Raw genomic sequence first — 13,625 nt, forward strand, 5'->3', positions numbered from 1 at the left:
AAAATCTCATTTGTTTTAGTACTGTAATACCCAAATCCTGCCGCCCTAACACAAAAAGCTGTCACTGTCTTTAAAGCTGCCGGAGATAAAATAATCTTGTTTTTTTCATGTCCGAGCAGTCACAGCCCTGATACTGGCACTGATGTATAGTTTCTGTAACACTAGCACGAACTACACGCTGGTCCTGTGTAGCCGTGCTGAGCTGGAGGCTCTAATGAACGCTGATGTATCGTGGCCTGACCGTTAAGCGGCTAGTGTGCAGAGCCAAAAAAGTGTAGCCTGGTTTGTGTGCGAACATAAACATTTACAGGCCTCAAAGTCTCTGAGTGCTGAGGCCAACAGGGACTGCTCACAGGGACACATCAGTGACAGCCCGAAGCAGACTTGGCAGCCTCTTAACGCCGCACCACGAGAGACAGCTGGCATCGAAAATGGATATGACTCGATCCGTCTCTCGGGTCATTGCTGTGACTGGATATTTGGGGGTGTTCATCGTTTAGCTGCCGATCGATTAGTCGCCATGATGGGGTTTATCAATTAGACTAATAAATAATTCATTGTTATGCTGTACAAAGAAGAGAAAAGAACCTACAACATGTTTAAGATCTCACTATAAACTTGGCTACCTTTTCCTGAAAAACAAGCCTAAGACATATATTTAAAGGTACTATACAGAGTTTAAAAATGTTAACATTATGTATTTTCCTCCCCCTACATGTTCCAGCAATGTCCTAATATGTAGAATGAGCCCAGACATTCACCACAACTGCCTCTAAAATCCTGCACTGTCACTCAAAAACTTGCTACTACTACTCATGCACAAGCTTGATTTAGAAGGTGCAATTACACGTATGACCTGAGGTGGCAGTAGTGAGCATGAAATTGCCAACTTGCATCTAGCCCCTTTAACCTCTTAGGTCATCCAACATTTCATCCAGTTCAGCATTACCCATATCTAAAAACTTCAAAAAAAGAGATGTAAACAAGGATGAAACGCAACAAAAGAAATAGATAAAAAGGTGATGAAAAACCAATAAAAAGGTTCCAAAGACGCGACAAAAAAGTTTAAAATAAATATGACAAAATCGTCACAAAACTGTAAAAAGGTGATGACAATGCTGCAAGGTCTTATGACTATATAAGCTCTCCAGTTGAGAAAGTTTTAGATTTGGGTAAAGCTGAACTGAAGAAAATGTGCTTGTTTAAGGTGGGGGGTAAGAGGTTAATAAGAGAATTTACACTTTGTGATGAATGATGATTATTAGTGGGGACAAACTGCTTGCTAGTATGAAATATAATGTACAATTGTTGATAATAAACCAGTTAATCAACTGTTCGATAAGTTAAAGAAGTATTATAGAGTATTATAAAATATTAAGACTGCTGTTGCCGTCGATTACACTGTGTTGCTCAATGTTGCACTTGTTGATGAAACTGTAAGTGATGCTTCTTTGGCAATATTATTGAAATATTAGAACATGACCAATTATTAGTTTTCCTGTTTGAGTAAACCTGATGTAGCAATGCGCTGAATTTTGCTCGTAATAGCCCTGTGAAGTTCAGCCTTGCACTGCGTCTGACCTAAGCACAGCATGTGAAATGTCCATCTATTTTAAAAGCGAGACAAGCCGTACACAGCGGTGGTACTGCCCACCGGGGGCCGCTTGACCGCTTGATTGGCGTTTCACCTTCTGTATTGTTGTGCGCATCCCTCATTCACCTAAATTTGTACTAAGTATGGCAGTTATGTAGGCCGTGTTTTTCATGTAACATTAGCCCCGTGCAGTCAATGATCGCTACAGTGTCGGTGCCGCTGGGTTCGCACGTGTGTTTGGATGCACATGCTCGTTCAGACCGACAGCGTCGCCTATAGTCAGGTGTTAAAGCCGTCTCTGATACTTACTGCTATTAATGGAAATCCCCCTCCTCCCACGTCAACCATAATGATGTAACTTTTATAAACTTTAACATCTATAGATACAGATGGCATCTCTGGAATCCCCCATATATGGTCATGTTTGAAAACAATTTTAAGAAAAATCTAAACTTTCTCTAATTATTCAAAAACTACTTTAACAAATGCTGAATTATGAATATAGTTTTCTACTAAATAAAGATACAAAGACATGGGGAGGAGCAAAGTGGTTCAACAGCCCATAAATACATAAATAACGGAGAATGCTAACACGATGCTTCATGTTAGCATCGTGCTAATGCTAACAGCTAGCCAGCGCTTGCTACGACTGCCGTTTTTTCACTTCTACTAAACAATCTGCTGTGATAAAATATCCATATGGGCCCGATTTACACTTGACAATATTTATGTGTGATAAATAAGTTAATATTCCCCTAGAAAATGGCAAAAACTAGTGGAAAAGTGTCTGCATCTTTATTGAAAGTGACGTAACACAGTTGATCTCCATGGTAACGCAGGACAGTCAGTGCCATACTGGAGGATAACAGCTTTTTGTTGACTTAAAGGTCACACTTCAACCCACTCCTTTTTGAACAATTGCTGTATTGGTATCCATTACTTGTATAATCATTGTTTTTAAATTTTTCGAAATAAACTAAATAAAAATAAATTAAAAAAAGTTGGCAGAAACTGATCAATATTTATCGTTAAAAGTTTGAAAATACATAGTTGAACCAAATTTCCTTTTTGGCCAGTAGCACTTTTATAGGCACTGAAAGTTTTAAACATTTACACAGCATCTTTTAGTCGCTACAAGACTTTTTATATTGCATTAGGCTATGTTAGACCTGTAAGCTAATCACAGTTGCTAATCCTTCGTTAGCATTTAACCTCTTAACCCTTGCCTTAACCCAGTGATTTTCTCCAGTTTGACTTAACCCAAATCTAAAGGTTTCTTGACTGGAGCTTACAGCCTATAGGCCATTGTGATGCCTCATTTGAAAGCAAAGACCGATAAAAGCTTCTTCCTCGTCATGATTGTCACTTTTTTTGTCCTTTTTGTTTGTGTTTTCATCACGTTTTTGTTGACATGTTTTGGTCACATTTTGGTGGCTTGGTCACAGTTACATTACATGCAATGTGGCCAAAAGGCTAAAAAAAAATACAAATACAAATTGAGAACCTGACAAAAACGTGAAAAAGAAGAAAAAAAAAACTACTAAAATGTGATAACAAAAACAAGGAAGAAGCTTAGAAGAGTTTTGTACGTCTTAGCTTTCAAATGAGGTGTTACACTGGCCTAAAGGCTCTAAGATCGAGTCAAGCAGAAGGTTAAGGGGTGAAGATGCATTTTGTGTTTGTGTTGAGTTCAGGAAAATTCATTGTTACCATCCGCTATGTTTGTGGGTACTAGCAAACATTTTCCATAGACTAACATTAGCTAAAAACAGTACAACTGGTAAATACATCTATCACCGTAGTGTCCAAGTGCTTTGATGTGAACAGTTACTCCAGCATTTTACCTTTTAAAATATCCATTCGTTTATTATTGCTGCAAATCCCATGATGCTTAGCGATATGACATCACGATCCTGAACTCTATTGCATTAAACTAGACCAGTAAGCTGCAGTTGCAAATCATTCGTTAGCATTTTAGGCAAAATACTTGTAAAATAGGTGGTTTAAGATGTCGCTACAGTTTGTGCTGGTTGTAGTAATTCCTGTTGCCTCTGTGTCAGTAAAAAAGTGAGAAAGTAGTAGCTTTGTGATTTCAATTCTGGTTCGGTTTGACATTATTTGCATGAGAAACATTATCCAATATGGCGGCGTGTGGCGTTTTTGTCCCATGACTCAGCCCGATTGGGAGCACATGACCTTGGTGATAATGCGAGGCGGTCAAGGGACATGGCCTAATTAGTCAGAACTATAAAACCAAATAGTGAGTAAATAAATTGCTTAATTGCCGGCGATGCTGGTTACTCAGCTGCAAAACAACATGGGGCTCAGGCAGCGGATAGAGAAACAGCAACTGGTTGGTGATAATAAAAAGTAGGTGTGCGCACTTTGATGTGAGGGGCGTGGGAATATTCTCCACAGGCGGCACGTAAGGGCGCTCCGTGGGGAGCCGCTCGGGGTTGCCTAATTGATCCTTTCTATTTATGATATCGCCTCACCTCTTTGGATCTGCGGAGGAGGCAGTGCAGGAAACAAGCGGGCTCTCAAGGGGCCCAACAGAAAAGTAGGAGGGATTCATTACACAGTGCGAAGCATCAAGAAAATTTCCAGCTCCTGTGGGCCTTTTCTATTATTCAGCGCTGTAAAACCTGAGGGGTTTACCAGGGCATTACACCAAGATTACACAGAGCGCCCTAATGCCCAATGTAGGGGTGGAAGGGAAGATTAGAAAAAAAAAAACTACTTTGAAGCAGCAGATTTGATGATTTCCAGGCTTCTCGTGGCTGTGTCCATCCGCTGAGAGATCCGCTAGACAACATCAAGAGGAGAGTCGAGACTAAAAAAAAAAGTGGCACATCCCGGTCACCAACCACCTGCATGGCTTAATAATCATCAACATAACACATGCTAACAATGCATACCTCAGCTGGGAGCGAAACATAACAATAGATGAATATATCTGGGAAGAAAATTGCTTCTTTAATGAGAGGCCGCCGATTATTTTGCAGCTCTGCTATGGTAGATAATTACGCATGCATTTGTGCAACTTCTCAATGGTCTTCAAAGTACCAATAAACATATAACCTACTTCATCTTAAAAAAGAAACTAATTTAGAGAATGAAAGTGCTGTTCTGTCTCTTACAAAAAAAACAACTTGTTTGGTATTGGGCTGCGCAACAACAAAGATGCTAATGTAGCTACAATGTGTAATGTTTTGAACAGGCTTTTTATTGTGAACAGATAAGAGTTGATTAATACTGTTGGGAAGTTTTAAGTGTTAATGTGCAGACAGGATGAGAATCCATAACCAAGGAAGGATGTGTCAGAGATGGGAAACACCACTCTCATATCACCCGGTCAGCACTTCCTCAGTCTTCATCGGATTGCCGTTTGTGTTGTCGTTGGTGCTAGAGAACGATGCCGCATTTGCCCGTTCGCCGGATAGATTGCTTGAATATTTACGAGCCTATTGGATTCTTAATGAAGAGGGGGAGTCCCATAAATCCCCTCCCATAAGTCCGACTTGTTGCCCGTCGACCTGAGCCTTTTAAATCCCCACGGAGTTCCTTCCTGTTTACCGTCTCAGAGCATTATGGAGATGAACTTTTTCGAGTGGTGGCTTCCCAGCTGTTTCCATTTCAGACCTCACCCTTTACCCATACGTCAAGCTCACTTAGTCAGCTAATCTGCGCTAATACTCCATGATTTAAAGAGGACTGAGATACAGAGAGCTAACTGCATTAGGCCTTTCAATCCAAACATGAAACTGAATGCCGCATTAAACCCAAACTCACAATGCTATAATAATCTGTCAGAATTATTTACTGCCAGACAAAGCTTCTATTTCAACACAGGACATCCCGATATTCTGGACCCTTCACATACTTGGCCTAGTTACAGCTGGTATTTGGTAGCGAGGTACAAGAGGTTCATTTGAAACTCCACTCCAGAAGTTAGCAATGACTTCAATGACTATCAAACGCTAACTTTTGTTCGCTGCGTTTAAACAGATGAGCGGCGCATAACTGCTATTGTGCGAACCTTCAATGTGAAAAAGATCCACTTTCCGTGACTTTTTATCAAAAACGTCCTACATACAGCTGCAGAGCGGAAGTCAAAGATGCTCTTTTCTCTCAGAAATATGTGCACTTTTTGTGTGTGGCATTGAACGGAGCGAGGCGGAGAAATTGAGAACAGGATTCAACCGGATTGGTTTTGTTTTGATTGTCACATTTCTTAAGAAAGTGCAGACTCTCTTTCTGTATAGCTCTCTGAAAAAGTTCTTCCTGCGCATCTGTTATGGAGCTGGTGTTCGGAAAGTAAACCCAGGCTGGTCCTCTTGGGAGCGAGCCACTACAAGGACGATTTGTTGAAATTGGCTCCAGAAATTTAAACAAGTGAAGTTTTACTATCTCAATTCCATGTTTATTATGGATATTAATTCCCTCTGAAGGCGAGGTCGTCTCCGGAGTAGCACCATACCGCATTAATGCTAATGCATGACTTATTTAGCTGGGATATTGATGTTAAAGGAGCATACTTAAAGCCATACTGTGCAATATTTCATCCATATAAAACACAAGAACCAATTTCATTCCGGGTTACTTTCTGAAATGCCTTCAACTCAAGAATATTTGTCATACTGTGAGCTGGCTCGCCTCTCTTCATACCTGATTTGTAACTTTGCTCTGTGTACTACCAGCTCGTCTCAAAGCAGATGTTGCTGTTTTGCTTTGACTACTGCTGGCAGCCAAACATGAATTTGAAGATGTTAAACCCTCTTCCAAAAGCTGTGTAAAACCTGTGTCTGGGTGAACATTAGGTGCACCTATAGGGCTGGGTACCGTTGTATTTTTTTTTAGATACTTGTACTTTAAAGAGACTAGATGCAAGTTAGTAATTTCATGCTCACTACTGCCACCTCAGGTCTTATGCATAACTGCAGCTTCTACATTAACATTTTAGAGGCAGTTGTGGTGAACAGGTCTGGGCTCATTTCACACTTTAGGACATTGCTAGAACATGTAGGGGGAGGAAAATATATATATTTTTTAACATTTTTAAACTCTGTGTAGTCCCTTTAATGATACTTGGTTTTCGATACCAATACCTGACCGATACTTTTTTCAATACTAGAACCAGAAAACAGATTAATAATGTTAATTTATTCCTTGCATTTGTATCATTTGTTTGAGGAGAAACAATCAAGAAACTTCCTTTGAACAAAAAAGTTTTTCTTATTTTTTTATCCCATTTATGACATTGTTTTTTTCCCAATTTCTCAATTTCTTTACCCAACGTTTTTCCTAATTTTTCCCCTTTTTTATTTTTTCCAATTTTTTTTCTTTTACATTATCTCCCCCCACTTTTTGATGACCAACTGCATCAAAACTTGAATATAAAGATAGTTTTTCCCGATATCACACTGGTATCGTTTAACGGTATCCAGCCCTAGGTGCACCTTTGATATTACATATAGTAAAAAATAACCTCGAACCCTCCGCAGTGTCGCTTTACAGCCTCACAGTCCATTGAAGGGCTACTGAATCCAATCATCAAAATTGTACGTGCACATTCATGTAATATACATAGCTGTGAAAATGTGGGCGTGCAAGTGTTAACATCTCATCCCCGGATAGTGTTGGAACGGCGCAGAAAACGACGTGGGTGTTGTTGTCGAGCTAAGGTGTGACCTACTTTTGACCTCTGCGTCGCGTAATTACTGACAGCAGCGGCTAAAAACAAGCTGTTGTCTTGTCATGATCTCCAGAAAAGGCCGTGGGCTAATCAGCTTAGCCTGTCTGTCTGCCGGAGCAGGTGACCCAAGACGCCGCTCGACAGTTGGTGGAGGTCGGGCGGCTAGTCTCCAAAAGAAATACAACTCCGCTAATTAGCTTTAAACAACACCTACACATTGTTTTACGCACTTCTTAAATCCGTGCCATAATCCTCTGAGTAAAAGTACATAATTAGGCCTATTTATAAGCAGATTTTAACCCCTTCCAATTTGGGTTTAATGCATTCATTAAATTAACACATCCTCATAAATTCCTATTTGTATTCTTTGGCTTATTGACCAAAAGAAATATATGATATGCAATGTGGAATTAAGTTTCAATTGAATTCCAGAAAAGGTGCAGAAATGTTTTAAGGCAATTTAGAGTCCATGTTTGTTTGATGACAAAACACAATCAAACTCTATTGGAATTAAAAACCATTCAAATTCTACTATTTTTCCATCAGGGGTCAGTAATAAACTTAGTGAGTTGTTGATAAGAGTTTTGTAGCTAAATTAATTTAGCATAAAAGTTTCAAATTTGAATAAAGAAAGACCCCCGCCTGAACTGAGGGCATTTTCTCCAGTACCCAAATGTTAAATACAAAAGTCACTTTGGCACTATCGATATTGAGATATGAACATTCAAGATATCAATATCGCAAAAGAAAAACATATCGTTATCGTATTTATATCGAGATATGAACATTCAAAATATTAAAATCGAAAAGGAAAGATATGAATGATATGGATTTTCATCAATAAAACTGCACTCTTTTGTTTTCTGAAAAATGCTTAGTTTTCACCTATCTCATAGTTATATCGTATCGTATCGATATCGAGATATCTGGCATGAGAATTGAGATATGAAATTTTGTCCATATCGTTCAGCCCTAGTTGTCACTGTGTTTGTGTCATATTTTTTAAGCGTTTTTGTCACTTTTTTGTTGTGTTTTTTGTGGGGTTTTTGTTGCTTTTTCATCGCTTTTTCCCAGTGCTTTTTGTATTGATTTTGTCATATATTTGTTGCGTTTTCATCCTGAATTTCGTCACTATTTGATTATGCTTTTTTTAAAGCTTTTAGATATCGGTGAAAAAATGTGCTCGATTCAAGTGAAGATTCTTTTTCTGGCACCATTGTAGCGTCTGCAGCTGTAGTGTCTGTTCTTCCTCGATGTACAGTTTACTATAGCGTGTCCTGTACACAGTAAAACGCACAGGAGTAATTTATGTCCGTCATGTCAATGCCGTGTGAACTGTGTCTCGTCAGTGTCTGTGTTTATGACAGCAGCGTTTGACGAAGACGCATTCACCAAATCAGATTTTATTCTATGACAGCTGTGCTTGTGTACAGTCATAGTCCTAATTTAAGTGTGCTCCCTTCAGTTAACATTCATGCGGAAGTGCGTCGCGGACCATGGGCTGTCACTGTCAGGATGATTCAGCAGTGCCCCCTCCCAAGGCCCTATCCCCCCGCTTTTCCACAACATACCGACACCCATCTTTCCGGGGTGCTATTGCAACATTAGTCCCACATGGGCTACAGCACGAGGCCCAGAGAGAGACATAGAGGGGGGGGGGAGCAAGAGAGGGCGGGTGCTTGAACTCCTGGCATGGCGAGCTTGCCCTGAAAAGGCCACATGCCTCCCTGCGCAATTATGCACTGTGCATAGAAACAGCACTCCCCCCACCCTTCTCACATACGTACACACACACACAATGCTTTGACCAACTAAAAACGGAAGACGCGTGATGGCTGCACAAGGGCAAAGAGCGGCAGATTGCTCATATTATCGGTCTAATGTAGGATGATGTGACAGTGGGGTGTTTTGATGTGAACAGGCCACGCTTTCTTATTGATTATGCGGAATAGTGAATCCACAGTGAGTTCCAAACATGCCCAAGGATGCTGTTAGAACAAGAGCTGCCCTGGATGCTGGTGCGATGTGTTATTCAGCATGAGATCACCCCACTGTGAGGAAGTGATTCTCGGCTTTATCGCCTCTTCTGTCTTTGTTTTTGCAGGCTACTTCAGTGTGTTAGCGGTGGTGCTGAGAACGGACAACGAGTCCCCCTGGACCGATGAGTTTGACAGTAAGTGCTAATAACCAAATGCCCTCAATGTTTTAAATGTCAAACCAAACCTTCCTCTATGCGCGCGCCTGACCAGACCGTGAAACATGCCTTTTCACATTCACCCAGAATTCATTTCCTCTTCTTTGTTCTGCAGAAATCGAATTATCCTGTTTGATTGAGTCAATTTCAACGCTAAATCCCAGGATAGAATGGAAGAAGATCAAGAACGAAGGGCCCAGTTATGTGTACTTTGACAAGAAGGTGTCAGGTAATGTGCATCAATGTCATAGATTATCGTATGTACAAGCGCTATATTAAGATATAATGACACATGTTTCACTTACAGGTGATTTGGAGAACAGAGCCGTCATCAGAGAACCAGCCACGTTAGTGATCACTAATGCGACCAGATCGGACACAGCAAAGTATCGGTGTGAGGTCACTGCCCCAGAAGACCTGAAGTCCTTTGACGAGATTGTGATTGACCTCACTGTTAGAGGTATGAGGAGGATGTTGTCGTGATAGTCTTTACAAAGTCTAAAAAGGCTGTCAATCGCACAACACGCAAAGCATTTCTTAGAAAGTGTAGAAAATCCATTCTTTTCCCCTGAGAAGTAAGCCTTGCTCAGTGATTCACTCTTGTGATGCTGTAAGCTGAAACCGTGTTGTAGGTCGCTCTAACCCTGTGGCATACAGTACATGCGAGGATACGTTGTGATCAGACCTACCCAGCTGCAAAGGCGTGTTAAGGGCTATAAGAGGAGCGCACTGAAACCGCATCTCTGCTATTGCAATTCTAAAGAAAGCCTCTGCGTGTTTTGGTGTTTGGCACGGTCCAAAAATCATGTACCCGTCTTACCAGAACTGTCAGTCCAGCGAAAGGGTCAGACTGACATTGTTACATTAGAATGTCCTGGCAGCGCCATGACATGATTGTGTTTCCCAATGACTGTTTCGAAAGATTCACATGTTAAAGAAAGTTATATATGCTCTGCACAGTGAAACCAGTGATGCCCAAATGCAGCGTCCCAAAATCGGTGCCCGTTGGGAAGTCGGCGGAGCTGAGCTGTTTGGAAGAAGAGGGTTTCCCCAAGTCTCAGTACCAATGGTTCAAAAGCAGGGAGGAGATCCCAGACGACCCAAAGGCCAGCTACAAGTTCTTCAACTCCACATACATGCTCGACGCCGACGCGGGAACGCTGGTTAGTAACATGTGTTGGAGGGCATACATGGCGGCGAGGGCGGGATAGTGGCCTGGCGCCCAGGGGTAGGAGCAGATATTTTGGGGAGACAGATGATGGTGCGAGATGGCTTAAACCCACAAGGGGAATCTGCTGCTCCCGTTTGCACATTCCTCAATTCCACGAGCCCATCGACTCCTTGAATAGTCTTAAACCTGCCTGTGACTCTGCTGAGATAAGGCTACTTTAAAGCATCACACTCTTTGTGTTCATGTGAGTGGTCCGACAATATAAGCTGTTCAGGTTTAGAGTTTAAAGTAAATATCATCAATATAAAATCTCTAGAATGTTCTTTCTACTCCACTTGTTATCTCCTGAGGTTATTTTTAGAAGCTCCACTGAAAACAAAATTATCACTCCTCTTAGCCGTAGGAAAGATGATGCCCACAAACCACAGTTCAGTGGAATACTGCAAATAAATGTAAATGTTTTTTTGTTACAACTAAAATATTTCCAACTAGACAATTATGACTCTTATTTAGGCAGCACAACCAATCAATGTTTTTATATCATTGCCCTACAGTATATTGCATACATTTCTGGCACATTTCTATTTACAATGAGAGTCAATGTTTACATATTCAGTGCTTCAAATAACTCCATAATAAAGAAATTGTCTGTATTGCATTACAGAAATTCACTGCCGTTAGAAAAGAAGATGCAGGTGAATACTACTGCAGAGCGAAGAACGATGCAGGTTATGCAGAGTGTCCACCTCAACAGATGGAAGTTTGTAAGTGCACTTTCTAAAACTAATAATATTTCATTTGTTTTGATTGATGTGCCCATGTTAATATGTTTGTTTTTTGACACAGACGACATTGACATTATGGGAATAATCCTGGGTGTGTTGGTGGTGGTTGTGGTGCTCCTGTGTATAACAGTAGGAATCTGCTGTGCATACAAAAAAGGCTATTTCTCCGGCCAGAAACAGGCTGGAAACAAGTAAGACATCATTTCATCATATTTTTCAGGATTTTTCAGTCTTACAGGACTAACTTAACATGTGATTTCTTTTACATCTTACAGTTACAAAGTTCCATCGAAAGGAGATGGAGTGGACTATGTCAGGACAGATGACGAGGTATTTCCACATTTTAAAAATCCTTTAGGATAAAATATATATGAATTGATTTAATGTAAAAAACGTCACTCAGCTTCTCTTTAATCTGGAAAATGAAAAGTGAATCAGAATGAATCTCCCGCTAAATGCACGTGTACCCCTGGTAGGAATAGACATCAAAATGGCTGAAGATCACAACCGTACTGTGAATCCAATAATATTAGTATATTATTGGATATATTGGGCGGCACGGTTTCACAGTGGTTAGCGCTTGTGCTTTCCGTGTCTGCGCAGGTTTCCTCCGGGGACCCTGATTTCCGCTACCACTAAAACATGCACAATAGGTCAGAATGAACATAGTGTGTGTGTGTGAGTGGTAGGTGGTGGTCGGAGGGGCCGATGGCACAGACTGGTTGCCTCACATCCGTCAGCCTACCCCCAGGGCAGCTGTGGATACATTAGTAGCTTACCACCACCGAGTATGGAGCGACTGAATAATGACTACAGTATTGTGCTTTGAGAAACTTGTTAACACAAGCTTGAAAAGTGCAATACAAGTGTAGGCCCCTCCTGGAAGTGCCACCATAACGTGGTGGAGGGGTTTGAGGACCTGAATGTTCCTGGGGGCTCTGTTTTCGGGGGCTTCACGCCCCTGGTAGGGTCTCCCATGGCAAGCAGGTCTTAGGTGACGGGTCAGACAAAGAGTGATTCAGAAGCCCCTTATGAGAGACCAACAGGCCTGAGAATCGTGAGGCCGTCCTTCTGTGGACCCACCACCTGCAGGAGGAGCCATAAGGGGCTGGTGCAGTGTGATTGAGGCAGCTCCAACAGCTGCCCCCATGACCCGGCAACGAAAAAGTGGAAGAAAATGGATGGATGGATGGATCATTATTATTATTATTTATTTTATTTTATTTTTTATTCTGCGTAACTGCTTTGATACCGGGCCAGGGGCTGTTATTCTGTGTGGAGCTGCATGTTCTCCCTGTGTCTGTTTTCGGTTTCCTTTATAACTAAAAACATAAACAGCTGAAAAAGAGTCTGAAATCTTAGTGAGGCTTTCCTGGTTAAATAGGTCAAATGAAAACAAAACAAAACACAAAAGTTCTGTTGTTATCCTTATTCACATTAGTTGTATTTTTGTAGTTGTAATTGTGTCGTTTGCTTTGTCTCTGCAGGGTGATTTTCGACACAAGTCCTCGTTTGTGATCTGAAAAGGGAGAGTTTGAAGAAGGGCAATGTGCCGAGTGAGAGACATGACAAGTGCGACCAGCGCACGGTGCAGAAGCACTTCATGCTCGCGGCACCACGGAAACACAATTACAAACGTTTGCCAAAGGTGACCATATTTTACAGGACAACGACAGGAAATGCATCAGGCAAATGGGGACTGCTTTATTAGTCATTACTTTAATTTAAAAGTGTTTTTTCTTTGCATGGTTTTCAATGAGTCAACAATAATCTGCCAAATTCACAAAAAGGACATTTCAACCTATCATTTCTACTTTTGCCGTTTGTATTACATTTCTTTTCTACTGTTGAAAAATTGTCAGACTATTTTTGATGGAATATATTTTAAGATGCCTATAGATAAAGGTTTACTTTTTTAAATATTTGTAAATTACTAACATGTGTTTTTTTTCTTTTCTTTTTTTGTTTATTTTGGTTGTGGATAAAAAAAAAGTGTTTAGTGAGGAGTGACACCTTTGCGCTGAAATGAAATTGAAAGAAAGGCTCGACAAATGAAACCGGACTTGTTTTATTTAGCATATCAAGATGAGGTTCTTGATGGGCGGTCTTACATATATATTTAATTTGTGCGAGGGGTGGGGTGGGTATGGGGAGCCCGGTGTATTGTCGTGAGAGACTTCCATGTC

The 13,625-nt window shown here is 40.9% G+C and overlaps 1 protein-coding gene across 1 annotated transcript in view; it reads left to right on the top strand.

Annotated features, from left to right (window-relative positions):
* LOC306969917 (junctional adhesion molecule 3B-like) overlaps positions 1 to 13,385 on the top strand; it is a 44,665-nt gene extending 31,280 nt beyond the window's left edge. Inside the window, exons 2-9 of the mRNA XM_079565706.1 lie at positions 9,394 to 9,462; positions 9,599 to 9,712; positions 9,791 to 9,943; positions 10,444 to 10,646; positions 11,319 to 11,418; positions 11,501 to 11,630; positions 11,715 to 11,769; positions 12,927 to 13,385. Coding sequence (XP_079421832.1) covers positions 9,394 to 9,462; positions 9,599 to 9,712; positions 9,791 to 9,943; positions 10,444 to 10,646; positions 11,319 to 11,418; positions 11,501 to 11,630; positions 11,715 to 11,769; positions 12,927 to 12,962 — 860 coding nt within the window. The 3' untranslated portion in view covers positions 12,963 to 13,385. The remainder of the gene's footprint in view (positions 1 to 9,393; positions 9,463 to 9,598; positions 9,713 to 9,790; positions 9,944 to 10,443; positions 10,647 to 11,318; positions 11,419 to 11,500; positions 11,631 to 11,714; positions 11,770 to 12,926) is intronic.
* Positions 13,386 to 13,625: the final 240 nt, after the last annotated feature.

The sequence above is a fragment of the Gobius niger genome (assembly GCF_951799975.1).
Source record: "Gobius niger genome assembly, chromosome: 11".
Classification (NCBI taxonomy): Eukaryota; Metazoa; Chordata; class Actinopteri; order Gobiiformes; family Gobiidae; genus Gobius; species Gobius niger.